The following is a 15,755-nucleotide window of genomic DNA, read 5'->3' as shown; positions in this document are numbered from 1 at the left end:
CGGGTTTGGCTTTGCAAAGGGTTGGGGCTGAGCAGCCCTCACGTCCTGGGGCTCCGTACGGGGAGCCCGGGGCATCCTCAGCCCCATCACCCCCCCCGCAAACAGCCCCCAGCCGCTGCTGTGAGCCCCCCCAAACCTGCCCCAGTGCCGGCAAGCGGGGGGCTGCAAGCTCCCAGCCCTCCCAGTGCACCGCCCAGGGGGGCTGGAGCCCCCACGCCAGCCCCATCCTCCCCCCCGCGAGGTTCCCAGGACGGGGGGAGCCCCTGCAGCGAGGGGAGCTGCGAAGCCCCCCCCGAGGACCCCACCCCACCCCTCCCGCCGGGCAGGGGTCCCGCTGCCGCGAGCAGAGAGCGACGCGTCCAGTTCAGCCTCCTTTAATGTGCGCCTCAGCCCCCCCCGCGCCGAGGGCCCTGCCTGGGGAGCGGGACCAGCCCCTGGGGGGGCCGCGGCCGCGGGGGTCCCGGCGGAGGGTCCTCGCCCACCCCGCGGGCAGGGGGCCGGGCTGAATATTGCATCCAGGAATCTCACAGCACTTTACAATGGTCGGTACCGTTGTCCCCCCCTCCCTCCCTCCCTCCCCACCCCCCTCCCCCCATTTTACAGATGGGGGAAACTGAGGCACAGAGAGGTGACGTGACTTTGCCAAGGTCACTTTGTGGCAGAGCCAGGAACAGAGCCCCCCCCCCCAATCCTCAACCCCCGGAGCTCAGCCCTGCTCTCACCACGGGGGTCTGCCCCCGCCTCCGCGCCCTCCAGGCAAGCCCCCAGGCGTCCCCCACCCTGTCCCCAACCTCCACCCCCCCCACCCGGGGGGGGCAGCCCCCAGACCCCCCCATAACGCTCAGGGCTCCTGCCTCGTCCCCCCCGGCCCCTGGCCCCCCAGCTCCTGCCCCCCAGGGCTGCTCCATCCCTCCGGGCGCAGCGGCTGCTGCATCCCCCCACCCCAAAAACCCTCCTTGAGGCCGGGGTTCAGCTCCCGCCCAGCCGAGGGGGGCCCGGGAGGGCCCGGGGGGGCTCCAGCCTCACGCCAGCACAGTGAACGCAGGAAATTTATACAGGGCTTTACAGAACAAAGCTACTGAAATCAGCCACACGATGGCCAGACATAAGAGGGACCCCGGCCCCCCCTCCTCGCCCCATCACCCGCTGTCCGAGGAGGTTGGGGGGGCGGTGGAAGGGGACCTGGGGGCTCGGGTGGGGGTGCAAGGGGCCGTGGCGGAGCAGAGACGGGGGGTCCAGCTCCCCAGGAGCTCGCGCTGCTGCTGCCCCAGGGCTTGGCTGACCAGCCCCGGCAGCGCCAGCAGGCTCAGCCCCAGCGCCTCCATCTTGCTCTCCAGGGCGCCCAGTCGCTTCTCCAGGTCCTCGTTACGCTCCTGCAGCTCCGAGACCATGTCGTACATGATGTTCTGGGTCTGATGGGAATTGGGGGACACGCCGGGGGGGGGGGCTCAGCACCGGGAACCCCTGCGGCGGGGGCTCCTGGCCCCCCACCCCAGCACCGCTCACCTTTGCCAGGTCCACCAGCGTGTTGGCCTGGTCATTCAGCTTCCGCTGCTCCATCTTCACGCTCCTCAACCTGCAGAGACATGGGGGAGCAGGGTCAAGGTCGGCGACCCCCCCGTGCAGCCCCCCAGCCCCCCAGCATGCAGCCCCCCACCCTGCAAGCACAGCCTCTGCCCCTCCACCCTCGCCCCAGACAGCCCCGGGGGGCTGCGCCGCCGCGGCCCCCCCATTTCGCAGCGCCGAGCCCATGCACAGAGGAGCAGAGGGAGGAGAGGAGCAGCCCCGCGGGGCGACTTACTTCTGAGCTCTGCAGGGACGGGGCAGAACAGAGACAAAACACAACAGCAGGTTTAATACCACCACGAAGAGTGCAGGGAGACGACAGCAGCCGCAGCACGGCCCCCCCTCGGCGTCCGTCCCCCCCAAGCCGGGCACCCCTCGGTTCCCCCCCAAAGCAGGAGGTGCCCGGGGGCTCGCAGCCCCCAGCCCTGCTCCCCGATGCGGGTGAAGCCGGACGGCAGACACGGTCACATCAAGCCTCGCTGATCAGGTACCCCCGGGGGTCACCCCAACGTTATCGGGGTCCTCATCGCTGGGAAAGCATCCCCGCAGTGGGGACAGGGACAGGGGACAGGGACCACCTGGCTCCCAACCCGGGGGGCCAGGCGCAGAAGGGGATGGAGTGCCCGGCTCTCCTTCTGGAGCCGCCACGGGAAAAACCTCCTCGTAGGAAGCAGGTAAAGGTTTGGCACTTACTGATGGATGGCTTGGAGGAACTTACGCTGGTGTTTCCGAACTTTGGCATGGTCGATCTTCTTCACCAGCTTGGTGTGTTTGTAGATGAGCCACGTTTCCCTGAGTACGTTGGCAGCAGCATTTTTCACCTGGAAGCACCGGAGCAGTGGGGTCAGGGACGGAGATGGCCGGTCCCGCGCCCAGCGATGCCGCGTCCGACGGGGCTGGGAGGGGGACGGCACCGGGGGGGCCTTACCCGCTTCGTTAGCTGCGTATCCATCATGAAGTTGTGCACGTGTTTCTCCGCTTTGGTGAGCTCTAGCTTTCTGGCAACGACGGCGACAACCAGAGCGGTGCAGCCAGCACCCTGCGGGCAGAGAGCCCTGCAGTGAGGGCTGCGGCAGGAGCTGGGGGCGCAGGAGCCCCCCGCCCCGCCGCACCCCGCAGGCACTCACCATGATGCCGGTGAGCAGGCACACGCCCTTCCCGCAGTAGGTGTGCGGCACCATGTCCCCGTAGCCGATGGAGAGGAAGGTGATGGAGATCAGCCACATGGCCCCCAAGAAGTTGCTGGTCACCTCCTGCTTGTCGTGGTACCTGCCCGGGGCCGAGCGCAGCTGCTGTCACCGCACGGTCCCGGTCCCGCCATGTACCCCCACCACGGCGCTGCCAGCTTTGCCACACGGTTTTTAGCCGCTTTCCCATCCGGCGGCTGCAGCCGGGAGAGTCCCCAGGCTCCCAGCTGCACCGCTGGCACGCAGGGCCCCAAAGAAGCTGGGGACACCCTGGGGACACTTTGGGGACACCAGGCATGGCCACTGCGGACACGGGCGGCAGGGAGGAGGTAAGCCCCGGGATGGCTGTGACCCCCGGAGCGCGGCCGGCTCGGGGGGCGGCTGGACGAGGATAACGAGGTGACGGGTGCAGACCCCCCTGCAGAAACAGCCCCAGAGATCTCAAAGCACAGGACACGGGTGTCACCGCCGGACCCCCCTGCGGGGAGGGGACGCTTGGTCTCTGCAGAGCGGGGGACGGTTGCACAGACCCAGCCGGAGCAGAGCACGCCTCGCCCCGCGAGCCCCCGGGGGGCCACCCCGGGAAGCTGCCCCCCGAGCAAGCCCGGGGCTATGAAGGGCCCCAAGGGCACCGCGGGCATCACCGCGGGTGAAGCGGGGGACGCTGTGCTTTGAGATTTTGTGGCCAGCGCCGATGCCACGAATGCAGACGGCTGTGCCCCCCCCCCCTCCCCGAGAGACCCCCGGACACGGCCCCCGCCGCTTGCCGGGCCGAGCCCGGCCGGGGAACACAGAGCAGCGGGGCCGGGCGCTGGGTGCGGCCAAGCCAGGCAGCGGGACGGCAGCATGCGGGGAGCGGCAGGGAGCCGGGAAAACCGGGTGCTGAGGGTGAGAAAAGGGAAGGGAAGAGACGGGAGCAAGCCGGGGTGGACTCAAGCGAGCGGCGAGGAATTTAGGATTGCTGCGTCCCTCCACCCGGCCCCCCGGGCACAGCCGCGCGGTTTGGGCTTGGAACCTCAGCCAGCACCGAGGGATGCGTTGGGGGGCACCGCACGGCCGGGGGGACCCGCACCCCGGGATGGGCTGGGGGTGAGGGCTGCGCCCGTCCCCAGAGGGCCGGCAGCTCGAGGACGTCACCCCGTGGTGATGCTCCCCGGGACAGCGGGGGCTGCGGGGCTCCCCACGCCCCTCCGTCCTCCCAGGGAGCACCCGGGACTCCCTCAACGCACCCAAACTGTGCACATTAAGGAGGGGAAACACCGAGCAACCGCAACAGCCAGAGCCGAGCAAAAGCCCTTTGGAGACTCAGCCAAAGCCTCCAGTTAGAAACAAGAAGGATCCAGCGGCTCCTTCCTGGCTGCTCCGGCTCAGCTCCGCTCCTCGCCGGGGTTTCCCCCTCCGGGGCGGCCCCGGGACCCGCAGTGATTCCTGCAGCAAGCCCACCCCTCCGAGAGCACCCCGAGAGCCGGGGCAGGGGGACGCGTGCTCCAGCCCCCCGCACGCTGCAATGGGACCCCCGGCTCGTGCCCGTGGCCGGGCTGGGCACCACGGCCGCCCCAGCTGGGAGGCCTAGGGGGTGGAAAGCAGCCCCTGAGGTTCCAAGTGGAAAAGGGCTCTGGCCCCTTTCCATGTCCATGGCCTCTTTGCTCCGGCCTGGGCAGCCCCCCCGGCCGTGGCCCCCCACCCGCCGGCTGCAGCTAATCCTAAATTCTGGGTAGCACAAGCCCGGGGCGGGGGGACGTCCCGTGCAGGACGCGCTGTCGGTCCCTGGGGTGACTCACAGTTTGTCCCTGCGAGCAGCAGAGCGGTCAGGGAGGGAAAACAAGAGCAGTTAATGCGCGTCCCGGGGGAGCGGCCGGGAAGGGGTGAGCACGGGCAGGGCACCGGCACGGGCATCCCGGCCGCGGCATCCCGGCCCCGGCATCCCTGCGGGCACAGCTGAGGACACGGGCCAGATCCTGCGCGAGGGCTCGGTCCCCACTGGGAGACCCCCAGCTCCTCCTGGCCGGAGCCGCCGGCAGAGAGGGGTTCCTGCCACGTCCCAGGGGGGCACGGAGGGGCTTGGGAGAGGTCTGGGGGTCCGGCCGCCCCCACCTCGCCTCGGCAAGCGGTTTTAGTTTGGCAAAACCATCGTGGCCACCACCCGTGGCACGAGGGTCCTGCCGGGTAAGCTCTGCCCAGAGACCGGGGGCCTCTTCTCCAAGGGGCCTCTCCTCTCCCCCCGGCCCCCCCGGGGTCTGCACCCTGCGTCCTTGGCTGCACCCAGCCCCGCGCCCCCCAGCAGAGCCCCGGGGCGGGGAGAGCACCCCACGTACCTCTCGCAGACGCGGACTGTCCAGGCAGCGATGATCCAGGAGGAGATGCTGAAGACCAGGAGGACGGTGCCGGGGCAGATGGTCATGAGGGTCTTCATGACGAAGCGGGTGTTGAAGTTGATCTTGTTGAGGGCACCGATGCTGCGGGAGGAGGCGTCGGTGAAGAGCTTGCTGTGCAGCAGCATGACGCGCCCGATCAGGTACAGCCGCAGGAACATGGGGATGGAGAGGATGATGTCCACGTCGGCGTCGGCCACCGAGGCGGCATAGGTGAAGGCCAATCGCGCCGTCCAGGTGAAGAGGTACTGGCCGGGGATGGGGTGGATGGCGCAGACGATCAGCTCCAGGGCGATGAAGAAGATGCGCTCGTAGGTCATGGCGATGCGCCAGTCGTCGGCGCCGTTGTCCACCATGAAGAGCTACGGGGGGAGAAAGGGGGGTGGCGGTGGGACCCCCCGGGGCGGCGCAGCCCCGGCGAGCACCCACCGGCGGGCGCCCCTCACCTGGATCTCCCTGGCGTGGTACATGACGATGAGCCCCAGGAGGATGACGGTCGAGAGGCTGATAAGGCATTTCAGTGCAAACGAATACGATGACTCCTGCGAGGGGAGCGGGCGGCGTGAGCCTGGCCGGACCCCCACCCTGCCCCCACCCCCCCGCCGCACCCCCTACCTTGGTGTAGACCCCCCAGGACAGCTCCGTCTCTGTGACCATGACCACGATGCCGAACATCCCGAAGATGAGGGCGTAATCGCTGAGGCGCTTCCGCTTCTCGAAGAGGGCTCGCCGGTGCCCCAGCTTGTACCCGATGTTCTGGTTCCGCCGGGCTCCTCGGCCCCGCTCCTCGGCCGCATCCTGCCCGGGGGCCGCCGTCGGGCCGGGATCCGGACCCCGGGGCTGCTCCGGCCGTGAGACCACCACCTCGAGGCCGGGGGGACGGTGGGGCCGCAGCGGCTGGGTCTCACCCTCCAGCGGGTGCAGGGTGCGGGCGGAGGCGCTCAGGGAGCCCCGGGGCCGCGCCACCCCCCCATTGTACCGGCAGCCGCTCATGGCTCTGGCGGGGAGGGGACCGGGCGATCCCGCATGGCTCAGCGGCACGGGGGCGACCTGCGGGAGAGGGGACGGTGTCGGGCATGGGGTCCCCGGGCGGGGGGTCCCCGGGTGGGGGGGTCCCCGGGGGACCGGGATCGGGGACCTCACCCTGCCCGGCACCGGGCGACGCCTGATGGGGCACATGGTGCCCATGTGGCGGCCTCGACCGCGGCAGGGCCGTGCCCTGCCCGCGGGGACATGTCCCGCCCGTGGGGCCGTGCCCTGCCGGTGGGGACGTGCCGTGCCCCCCGCCCGGGGCTCGGTGCCGCCGCAGCCCGGCCGCCCCCTCTGCAGCCCCCCCGGGGTGGCAGCGAGGGCAGGGACGGGTCCCGGCCCCACGGTACCCCCGGTTCCCGGCGCTGGCCCTTGCCCGCGGCCCCGGGACGGCTCCGGTAAGGAGCTGCAGCCGCGCGTCCCCGCCGCCCCCCGACGTCCCCGGGGCTCCCGGTGCCGGGACGCCCGGCGGGCTCGGCTCAACCCCACCCCCGGCCCGGCACGGCCCGGCCCGGCCCGGCCCGCTGCCCGCTACCTGCCGCCGGGCCGCGCCGGGCCGGGCCGGGCCGGGGCCGCGCCGCCGCCGCCGCCGCCGCCGCCGCCGCCGCCGCCGCCGCCGCCGCCGCTGCAGCCCGGCTCGGTGCCGGGAGCGCGCGGCGGCGGGAGCGGAGCGCTAGGGGGCGTGGCGGAGGCGGGGCCTGGCGTCTGATTGGCGGAGCCTGCCCACGCCCCCTCGTGACGACCGCAGCGCCACGCCCTTCGCCACGCCCCCGAGCGCTGGCCCCGCCCCCAGCCCCCCCGGCGCCCCCCCGTGCGCTCCCTGACCCCCCCGGCCCCCACAGCCCCCCCGATACCCCCCACAGCCCCCCCATGCCCCCACAGCCCCCCGATACCCCCCGGCCCCACAGCCCCCCCGGCCCCCCCATGCACGCCCCCGCCACCTTCCAGCCTCACTGCGCTGGTCCTCTGCACCCCAAAGCCCAGCACCCCCTGCGCACCCCCTCCATCCTCTCCACGCTCCCGCAGTACGCTGCCTCCAGCATCCCCAGCACACCCCCAGTACATCCCCCCATCACCCCCAGTGCACCCCCCAGTGCACGCCCCCAGCACCCCAACACCCCCCAGGACCCTCCCAGCACCCCAACACGCACTCCCAGCACCCCAACCCCCCCCAGCACCCCAACACGCACCCCCCAGCACCCCAAAACCCCCCCAGCACCCCAACACGCACCCCCAGCACCCCCGTGAGCCCCCCGACACCGCAGCAGCTCCCCGCACCCGCAGCCCTGCCCGCCCCGACCCCCCGCACCCCCCTACCTGCTGGGGCCCCCCGGGGCCGACTGGGGGGGGCCTCGGGGCGTCAGGGGCTGCGGGGCCGGGGCTTGGCGCAGGGGGGGTCCGGGGGGCCGGGGGCCATGGGCTTCCCTCCACGCCTGGCCGGAGAGGAGAGGCGGCGTTAGCGGGGTCCCCAAGCCCCCTCGGCCGCGGTGCCGGGGACCCCCAGAGCCACCCCAGGCCGAGGGTCCTGCCCCGGCACCGGCACCCAGGGGGCCACCCTGCCCCATGTCCCCCTGTGCCCCCCCCGCCTCGGGGGGCAGCGGCAGGGCCGCGGGCAGGGGGCTGCCGGTGCCGCACCGGACCCCCCACGGCAGCCAGGGTGGGCGAGCGGGGTCTGGGCGAGCAGAGCCGCGGTTTTGGGGTGTGCGTTTGTCCCCGGGCCGTGGGGTAAGGGCACCACGGGGCAGGGCCGGGGGGGCACTGGGGGTCCGTGGGCAGAGCCCCCCGGCCCTGCGCCCTCCCGCTGCGGGGCCAGGGCTGGGCTGCAACGGGGGGGGCGAGAGCCCGAGCGGCTCCCCCAGCCCTGCTGCACGGGCAGCCCCGCCGAGCCAGCGCAGCCCCCGGCCCGAGCAGCCCTGTCGCGCCGGGGGGGCCCGCGGCAGCGAGCGCAGCCCCCGCTGCAGAAACAGCCCCGCTGCAGCCAGCACGGACCCCCGGCACCAACGGCCCCGTTGCACCAACGGCCCCGTTGTACGACAGGCTGCATTGCACGATGGGCTGCATTGCACGACAGGCTGCGTTGCACGACGGGCTGCGTTGCACGACGGGCTGCATTGCACAAACAGCCCCGCTGCAGCCAGCGCGGACCCCCAGCACCAAGACCCCCATTGCACACCAGGCCCCAAAATCGCCGTGCGGGGCCCACGGTGCTGTCGGCACCGGCAGCGCCATTGCGGTTGGAGGGCCAGGCCGGGGCAGGTTGCTGCAGGGCTCCTTGCAGCAGGGAGCTGGGGGTCCCCGCAGCCTCTCCCCAGCCCTGCAGTAGGGCTGTACCCCCGGCGGGGGCAGCTCCCCGCATTTCGGGCCTCTGAGCGCCCGAGCCCTGCTGCAGCCCATCCCAGCTAAAACAACTGGCATCGGTACCCCCATCGCAACCACCGCCACCATGCCCGCGTCCCTCCCGGCACAGGAACACGCAGGAAGGGGCTGCCGCCACCAGTGTCCCCCCATCCGTGGGGGCCAGCAGGGCTTCGGGGCCCTTTCCCCGTTCCCCGTGGGGCACACGGAGCCAGGGAAGCCGCTTGCCGGCCACCCACGGGAGCAGAGGCTGCGTGGCCGGGCTCCAGCACCCAGCTGCTCCCCCGTGTGCATCCAGGGCCGCTGGCTCCCCTCCAGAGCCAGATCATTTTCTCTCCATTCTGCCAAATTTATTGCAGGAAAATGGGCTCCGATTTCTTTTTAATACTCGGTCGGGGAGAAAAATACGCAGCGGGCAGGCGGAGGGGAGGCGGTTTCCCAGGGCTGCCGGCCCCATGGTGGAGGTGCCGGAGATGCCAGAGCCATGCCGGGGCCTGGCAAACTTTTTGGCACCTCGAATGGGGTCTGCGAAGCTGCCCCCAGAGGGATGACAGTAAATATTTTATTAACCATCGCTCCGTGGCCGTTTCACTAATAGCTTCTATCAATGGCAACGTAAATGGGCCTTATTAAATCTTCCCCCTGTCAGGACATCGACAGGGACGTCTCCGGCAGGATTCAGCGCCCGGAGGCTTGATTAAAACTGCGAAGCCCCGAGGGGTCCCTGTCCCCTGTCCCCTGTCCCTGTGGGGACGCCGTGGCCAGTGGCTGCATCCCCAGGGATGCTCCGGCGGGATGCACAGCGCAGGGCCACTGAGCGCGGTCCTCCACGGCCCCATCACGGGGACGGGGACACGGCAGGGCCCCCAGCTGGGGCTGCTGGCCACGGCTGCCGTATGTCCTTGAGCAACGGCCTCGAGCGTCCCCGCTCTCGGCAGCTCCCGCACCGGGAGGTTGGCGGCGATGCGGCAGCAGGACGCCCACCGCCGCAGCCTGGGTGTCGCGGCACGGCCGCAGGGTGCTCCCGCCGCCCCCGTGGCAACGCTCGGGGCTGGGACGCGGGCACCCGCGAGGGTTTGTCTCCCCGGTGGGGTGCGGGTGTCCCCGGGGAGCGGCGGGGGGTCCTGCCCTGGGTGGGCACGGGGTGGCACGGGCTTTAGAGAGGAGCTGGCTGGGGAAGGACCCTCGGCTGGGGAGCGATGGGGATGATGGGGAACGAGCGAAGGCGGCCCCAGGGGGACCCAGCTGGGGCAGCACCCGGTGCCCCTGCCCGAAGGAGGGACGTGGGCAGGGGGGACATGGTTTAACCCCTGCAGGGACGAGCTGCCACAGCCCCCGGTGCCCTGGGGGGGGTGTAGGGTGCCAGCGGGACCCCCCGCTCCCCCCCGGGCCCCGGAGCAGTGATGCTGCCTGGGAGCAACTGCAGAGGAGGGGGGTGCAGCTATAAATAGAGGCGGGCAGCCGAAAGGCTCCCGGCTGGTGATTTATTTATTACCCGTTCTCTAATTCCTGCCTGGGAATCGCGGTCCCGGGAAGGGCGGGGCAGGAATTTGGGGGAGCTGCGGTTGCGGGCAGGGCCATGCCTGCGGGCCCCACGCCAGCAGCCGGGCAGCACGGCCACGGTCCCGCTGCCGTACCGGGGGGAAGGAGCCGGGGAACCGGGGAAGCCCCCCGCAGTGGTGCAGGGGATGCTCGGGGCGGTGGGACCCGCGCTGTGCCCCCCGCCCAGGGCCGCAGGGGCTCCCTGCCAGCCGGCACAGGGACTCGGGGCTTGCCGGGTGCACAAAGTGCGTCAGACCCCTTGCAGCCCCCCCGTCCCCCCAAATCCCCCGCGGCGACCCCGGTTCCTCAGGCGGCCGCAGCTCCCGCCGCCGCCAAGCCCCGGCCATATGTCCCAGGCTGGAGAGCATCTGTTGGTGCCGGCAGGAGCCCCCGGCCCCCGCAAACGCTGCTGCCCACCCACCGGCACGGGGCTGGATGGGGGGTGTGCCACCACCGCTGCCCCCCAAGGGCAGGGCAGGGGGGCTGAGCGTGATTTGGGGGGGCACGGGACCATCTGAGGCCCCTGGGGCTGGCGGAGGCACCGGCCTGAGGCCACCGGGCTGCCAAGGAGCACCGGGATGGCTCAGACAAGCCCTACTGCCATGGGACCCCCGGTGATGCCAATAGCCGGGGCCCTGTCCCCCGTCGTCCCCCACATGCACCCCGGCACATCGGGGCTGGTGCAAAGGGGCAGAGCCCAGCACCAGCATGATTTGCCCCACACAGGATCTGGCCCATTCCCACCCACGGGGCTGTGGGGTGTCTGCGGGTCCCGCGGCGCAGGGGGAGGCGTGCGGGCTGGCACATGCGTGGGGACACGCAGGGACGCGCGGGGACACCCGAACCTCCCCAGCCTCGCCACCATGCAGGGGAATCCCCGGCTCGTCCCGGGGTCTCCCCGAGAAAATCCCTCCCTCGAGCCCCACCGAGACGCCCTGGGCTGGGGCTGATTCAGGCCCCGGAGGGACGGCGGGGGCAGCGCCCGCTTCCCCGGGGCTGGCAGAGGCCGCCGGGGCCCCCCAGGCCCCCCCAGCCCAAGGGGGACCCCATCCCCGCCTTGGGAGGGGACACGCGGCCGGGGACGCCCTACCTGCGCGGGGCCGAGCGGGTGCCTGGGGCTGGGGTGCGGGGTGCTGCGGGGTCCGGGGGGTTTGGGCTCCCCACAGCCCCCCTCCGCTGCCACCGCACCGCCGTCCCCAGACAAAGCCGCTGCACCGGGTTCGCCTGCCGCCTCCCCCACGTGGCTCGGCTCAGCCGAAGGACAAAGCCGCTCCGCCTGGCTGCTCCCGCCGGGTCGCGACGGACCCCCCGCCCGGGGTGGGCTGGGGGGGACACGGGTGTCCCCGCTGTCCCCGGGGCTGCCACAAGCCCCTCGGGGCGGGGGAGTCCCCCAAACCTCGCAAGCGCCTTTGGAGAGCCCCGTCCGCACACTGCGGGGCGGTGGTCCCCGCCGCCGTGGCAGTGTCACCGCAGCCCCCACGGCCCCCAGCCCTGCGCAGAGTCCCCAGGGGCAGCCCAAGGTCACAGGGAAGGTCGGGAGGGGCAGGGGGGGCCCTGCACCATCCGCCCCCAGCCTCGACGGCTGCACCACGGCACGCCAGGCGCTCCCCGGCACATCGAGGCCACGAGCACCGCACAGTGCCAAAACCTTCCAGGAGCCCCAAGCACCGACCCCGGACTTTGCACCGGCAAACACCGCGTGTGGCCCTGGCACCCGAGGTCCCGGCAGCCCCAGTGCCTCGCCGGCCGCGCCGCCCTGGCACGGCTGGCTCCCGGTGTCACAGCCGGATCGACCGAGGCTGTTCCTGGCATGGGGTCTCTCTGGTTTTGGTGGGTGCTGAGCTGGGTGCAGAGTGGGGCCGGTTCCTCCAGCCAGAGCCACCCCGGGGCCACGTCCTGCCAGGGCTGTGCTGGCAGCCGGACTCCGATGCCGGGGAACACTGAGGTCCCCTGAGCCGCTTGGCCGCACTCCCCTTCACAGCCCCGCGGCTTGGGTCCCCACGGCCACACCGTTCCCGAGGACGGGGACCCCCGCAGTCCCCTGACTCCAGCAGCTGGGGCTTGCCCAGAGCAGCCGATCCACCACAGGCAGGGTGTCCCCGGCGTCCCCGGGGTCCCCACACCCAGGCACCCAGCCATGGCCGGGGGAAGCCGTCCCTGGGGTCCCCCCCGCTGCCGTCCCCACGCCCGCTCACCTGCCACGGCCCCGCGCTACGGGGAGTGTTGGGACGAGCCGGGGTGCCCGGGGGGCGGCGGGGGCATGGGCCGGGGCGCGGGGACCACGGCCGCTGGCAGCTCTCTGCGCAGCGGAGCAGCGGTGGCGACAGCGGCCGTGCCCGGGTGCGTGTGGGAGCTGTGGCGCAGGGGGGGCCGGGGGCTTCCCCGCCCCACACCCCCGCGTCCCCCCCAGCCCCGCCACGGCGGGCAGTGACCTTGAGGCCGCGGTGCTGGCGGAGGACGGGGGAGGAGGATATTTTTAGCCGGGCAGAGTCACTCCCATCGCGTCCTCATTGTCACCGCCGTGGGCTGCCTCCCGCGCCCCGCTGCCCCGCTGCGGCCCCCCCGGCTCCCCGCCGCGCCGGGGGCTGCGGGGTGCGCAGCGGGGGGCAGCCGAACCGGCCCTGTCTGCCCCGGACCCCCAGGGCCTCGGGGTGCCCTCGGCTCAGCCCCCCCGTGGCCTCCCCCTTCCCAAAGAGCCCTGCTGCCCCCGGGCGTCCCCCCGCTGCCCCGCTCCGGCCCCGCAAGCCGGGGGCACCCCAGGAGCCGGGGGATCCCCAGGGGATTCCCGGGGAGCCAGGGGGATCCCCAGCACCAGCAGGTCCCCGGGAGCCAAGGGGGGTCCCCAGCCCACCGCCCCCCCCCAGCGCACCCACCTGCAGGCAGACCCCGGCCTCCGCTCCCCTCGAGCGCTGCCGCCGGTGACCATGGCCTGGCGTTGGCACGTGGCGGCGCGGCGGCGAGCCCAGGCTGCCGGGAGGTTCCGCTGGCCCAACCGGACAAGCTGGGGGCCGGGGGTGGCCGGGTGCCTTGGCTCCGGCCCCGCGGTCCCACCTGGCCCCACGCCGCCGCTCCGTGCCTCGGTTTCCCCAGCGCGCAGGCGGAATGTGCGGGGCTGCCGGGGCAGCGATGCGGCGGCGTTGCTATTCCGCTCACACGCGCAGCCGCGCACACCCGCTCCCGGTTCCTCCCCGCCGCCCCGGCCACCGCAGCTATTGTCTGCAGCTAAATTTAGCCGCCTGCCGGCTCCCCCACTTTAATCGCCATATCTGCAGGGACGTGGGCGATCGCCCGCTCCGCGCCTCCCCGAGCACCCACGCCGCCGCCGTGCTTCTCCCTCCCCGGTGCCCAGCGCCATCCCACCCGGGGCTGTGGAAAGCTGGAGCCGCGGTGGCTCGGACTCGGCCGCGGTGCCCTCGGTAGCCCCCAAAGCAGCCCCGTGGGTGGCCTGGCACGGGTGCATGAGCAGCACCCTGGGGTGGCACGGGGACCACGGGCCCCCAGCCCTCGGCCTTGCACCCGGCCGGTGCACGGCTCCCGGGGAGGCGATTGCCACCGGTGGGGAACCGGGAGCCCCCCAGGCCCGGGGGGGTGCCGGGGCGGGAGCAGGCGTGCATCGTGCAGCGGGGTGCGGGCAGGGTGGGCAGCGCAGGGGGCCTGGGGGGTGCGGCTGTGTGGGTGCTGCCCGTGCCCCTGCAGCCCCCCCCCCCCCTTTGTCAAGGCAGAGAGCAGCGGGGCACGCGCGCGCGAAAGCACCCTGCAGCGGGGAGGGCGTGCGAGCGTGCACAGCAGGCCCTTGCACGGGGGCCGCGCGTGTGGCTTGAGGGGGGTGCGGGGGCTGCGGCTGTGCGATGAACAAAGCACGGGGGTGTGCACGGGGGTGTGCACGGGGGTGGGGGAGGCGCCGGGCTGGGTGTGCGTGCACAGGGAGGTGTGCAGGGCACTGTACGTACAGTGCCCGGCTGCAGGGGTTGCAGCGTGCAAGCGCAGGGTGTGCTTTCTGTTGTGTGCGGGGGGGGGTAAATACAGGGTTGTGAGTGTGCGTGCATGTGCAAGGGGCTGCTTGCACAGCTTTGCGTGTGTGTGCGTGTGCTAGGGGCTGCATGTGCGGCTTTGTGTGTGCATGCATGTGCAAGGGGCTGCATGCACGGCTTTGTGCATGTGTGTGCAAGGGGCTGCATGCGCAGCTTTGTGTGTGTGTGTGCAAGGGGCTGCATGCACGGGTTTGTGTGTGCGTGTGCAAGGGGCTGCATGCACGGGTTTGTGTGTGTGTGTGTGTGTGCAAGGGGCTGCACGCGCGGCTCGGGGTGCAGGGAGGGGTGCAGCGTGCACGGCGGCGCAGGGGCTGCACGCACAGCTCCGTGCCGGGGGGTGCTGCGTGCACGGTGCTGCAGTGTGCGGGGGGGCGCGGGGGGGTGCAGGCACCCCGGAGCGGTGCGTGGTGCAGGGGCGGCGCGCGGGGCGGGGGCGGGGGGTGCAGGAAGGCGGGGGGGGGGGCTGCGCGGTGCAGGGGGTGCGTTGGGCGCGGGGAGGGGCTGCGGGGGGGGACGGGGACGGCCGCTGCGGCGGGGGGGGATGCCCGGTGCGGGGGGGCGAGATACCCGGTGCACGGGGGGGGGGATGCCTCGTGCGGGGATGCCCGGTGCGGGATGCCCGGTGCACGGTGGGGGTGGATGCCCGGTGCGGGGGATGCCCGGTGCGGGGGGGGGGGGGAGGGATGCCCGGTGCAAGCCCCGCGCGGCTGCGCGGGCGCTGCGGGGATCCCGGAGCCGCGTGACCGCCCCCCCCCCCCGCGCGGGCCCCCCCGCCCCCGCGGGGGAGCAGCCCGTTGCCATGGCAGCGCCGACCCCCCCCCACCGGGAGAGGGCGGGGGAATCCCCGGAGGGGCGGGGCAGGGAATCCCTCCCCTCTCCGCCGGGCCCCGCCCCTCCGGGACCCCCCCGCGGCGGGGACCCCCCCGGTAGCCGCTTCCTTGGGGGGGGGGCGCACCGGGACCCCCGCCCTGCAGCGGGGGCGGGGGGTGTTCCCCCGTTAACCCCTTCCGTGCCCCGGGATCCCTTCCCGCACCGCGGGATTCCCCCGCGCCCCGCCTTTGCCATGGGGGGGGCCCCCGTGAACCCCGCACTTGCACTGGGGGGACCCCCCCCCCCATTAATCCCTTCTTTGCAACCGGGGACCCCCCCCGCACTGGAGGGGGTCCCCCAATAACCCCTTCGTTGGACGGGGGGGAGCCCTGCCCTGAACTGGAGGGGGCCGGGGACCCCCTGGGTGTCCCCCCCCCCCGGGGGGAAAGCAGGGCACTGCCGCAGTGCCGCTGGCTGCAGCGGGAGGAGGAGGAGGAGGAGGAGGAAGGGGGGGGGCTCCGCTGCACAAAGCCAGGGCTGGGCAGGAGCCGGAGGCCTCGGCGGCGCGGGGGGGGCGCGGGGGGGGGAGGGGGGGCACCCCCGGGGGCCCGGGGCACTCACGGCGGCTCCTTATTGCAGCGTGAAGGAGGCGCAGGCAGGGCGCAGGCAGGGCGCAGGCAGGAGAGGCGGCGGCGGTGGGTTTCAGCAGCGCGTCAGTCGCAGGCAAGGGCAGGGCAGCTGCCTGCAGCCTCCTCCAGCGCTGCGGAGGAGCCAGGGGCGCACCCCACAACCTGCTGGGGGGAGGCAGGAAAGGGGGGCCCCCCCCCAGATCCCCGATCCGCGCAGGAACAACCTCCCGCGGG

At 73.0% G+C, this 15,755-nt stretch overlaps 1 protein-coding gene across 3 annotated transcripts; it reads right to left on the bottom strand.

Annotated features, from left to right (window-relative positions):
* Nucleotides 1-1,046: 1,046 nt before the first annotated feature.
* On the bottom strand, nucleotides 1,047-13,244 carry KCNN1 (potassium calcium-activated channel subfamily N member 1). 3 transcript variants are annotated; one of them, XM_087769333.1, is made up of 10 exons: nucleotides 12,925-13,244; nucleotides 7,472-7,587; nucleotides 5,741-6,175; nucleotides 5,572-5,667; nucleotides 5,069-5,487; nucleotides 2,694-2,835; nucleotides 2,495-2,605; nucleotides 2,260-2,387; nucleotides 1,507-1,576; nucleotides 1,047-1,412 (listed from the first exon to the last, which is right to left on the bottom strand). In XM_087769333.1, exons 3-10 carry the CDS (start codon nucleotides 6,116-6,118, stop codon nucleotides 1,140-1,142), a joined length of 1,617 nt encoding a protein of 538 aa, XP_087625459.1. In that variant the 5' UTR covers nucleotides 6,119-6,175; nucleotides 7,472-7,587; nucleotides 12,925-13,244; the 3' UTR covers nucleotides 1,047-1,139. The 3 variants fall into 3 exon arrangements, with proteins under 3 accessions (XP_087625459.1, XP_087625460.1, XP_087625461.1); XM_087769334.1 differs by lacking the exon at nucleotides 12,925-13,244 and adding an exon at nucleotides 12,247-12,488; XM_087769335.1 differs by lacking the exon at nucleotides 12,925-13,244 and adding an exon at nucleotides 11,142-11,162.
* Between the last annotated feature and the right edge of the window lie 2,511 nt (nucleotides 13,245-15,755).

This window comes from Nipponia nippon, unplaced genomic scaffold (assembly GCF_047370975.1).
Source record: "Nipponia nippon isolate SJK-2023a ecotype South Korea unplaced genomic scaffold, ASM4737097v1 scaffold_31, whole genome shotgun sequence".
Lineage (NCBI taxonomy): Eukaryota > Metazoa > Chordata > Aves > Pelecaniformes > Threskiornithidae > Nipponia > Nipponia nippon.
This window is presented reverse-complemented; position numbering and strand designations above follow the sequence as displayed.

Excerpts from the sequence above, each read along its gene's own strand:
- KCNN1 (XM_087769333.1), bottom strand. The coding sequence starts at position 6,118 with ATGAGCGGCTGCCGGTACAATGGGGGGGTGGCGCGGCCCCGGGGCTCC. Across the intron at positions 5,668-5,740 it reads CCTGGGGGGTCTACACCAAG|GAGTCATCGTATTCGTTTGC; the intron begins GTAGGGGGTGCG and ends CTCCCCTCGCAG. Across the intron at positions 2,836-5,068 it reads ACAGTCCGCGTCTGCGAGAG|GTACCACGACAAGCAGGAGG; the intron begins GTACGTGGGGTG and ends GGCCCCGGGCAG.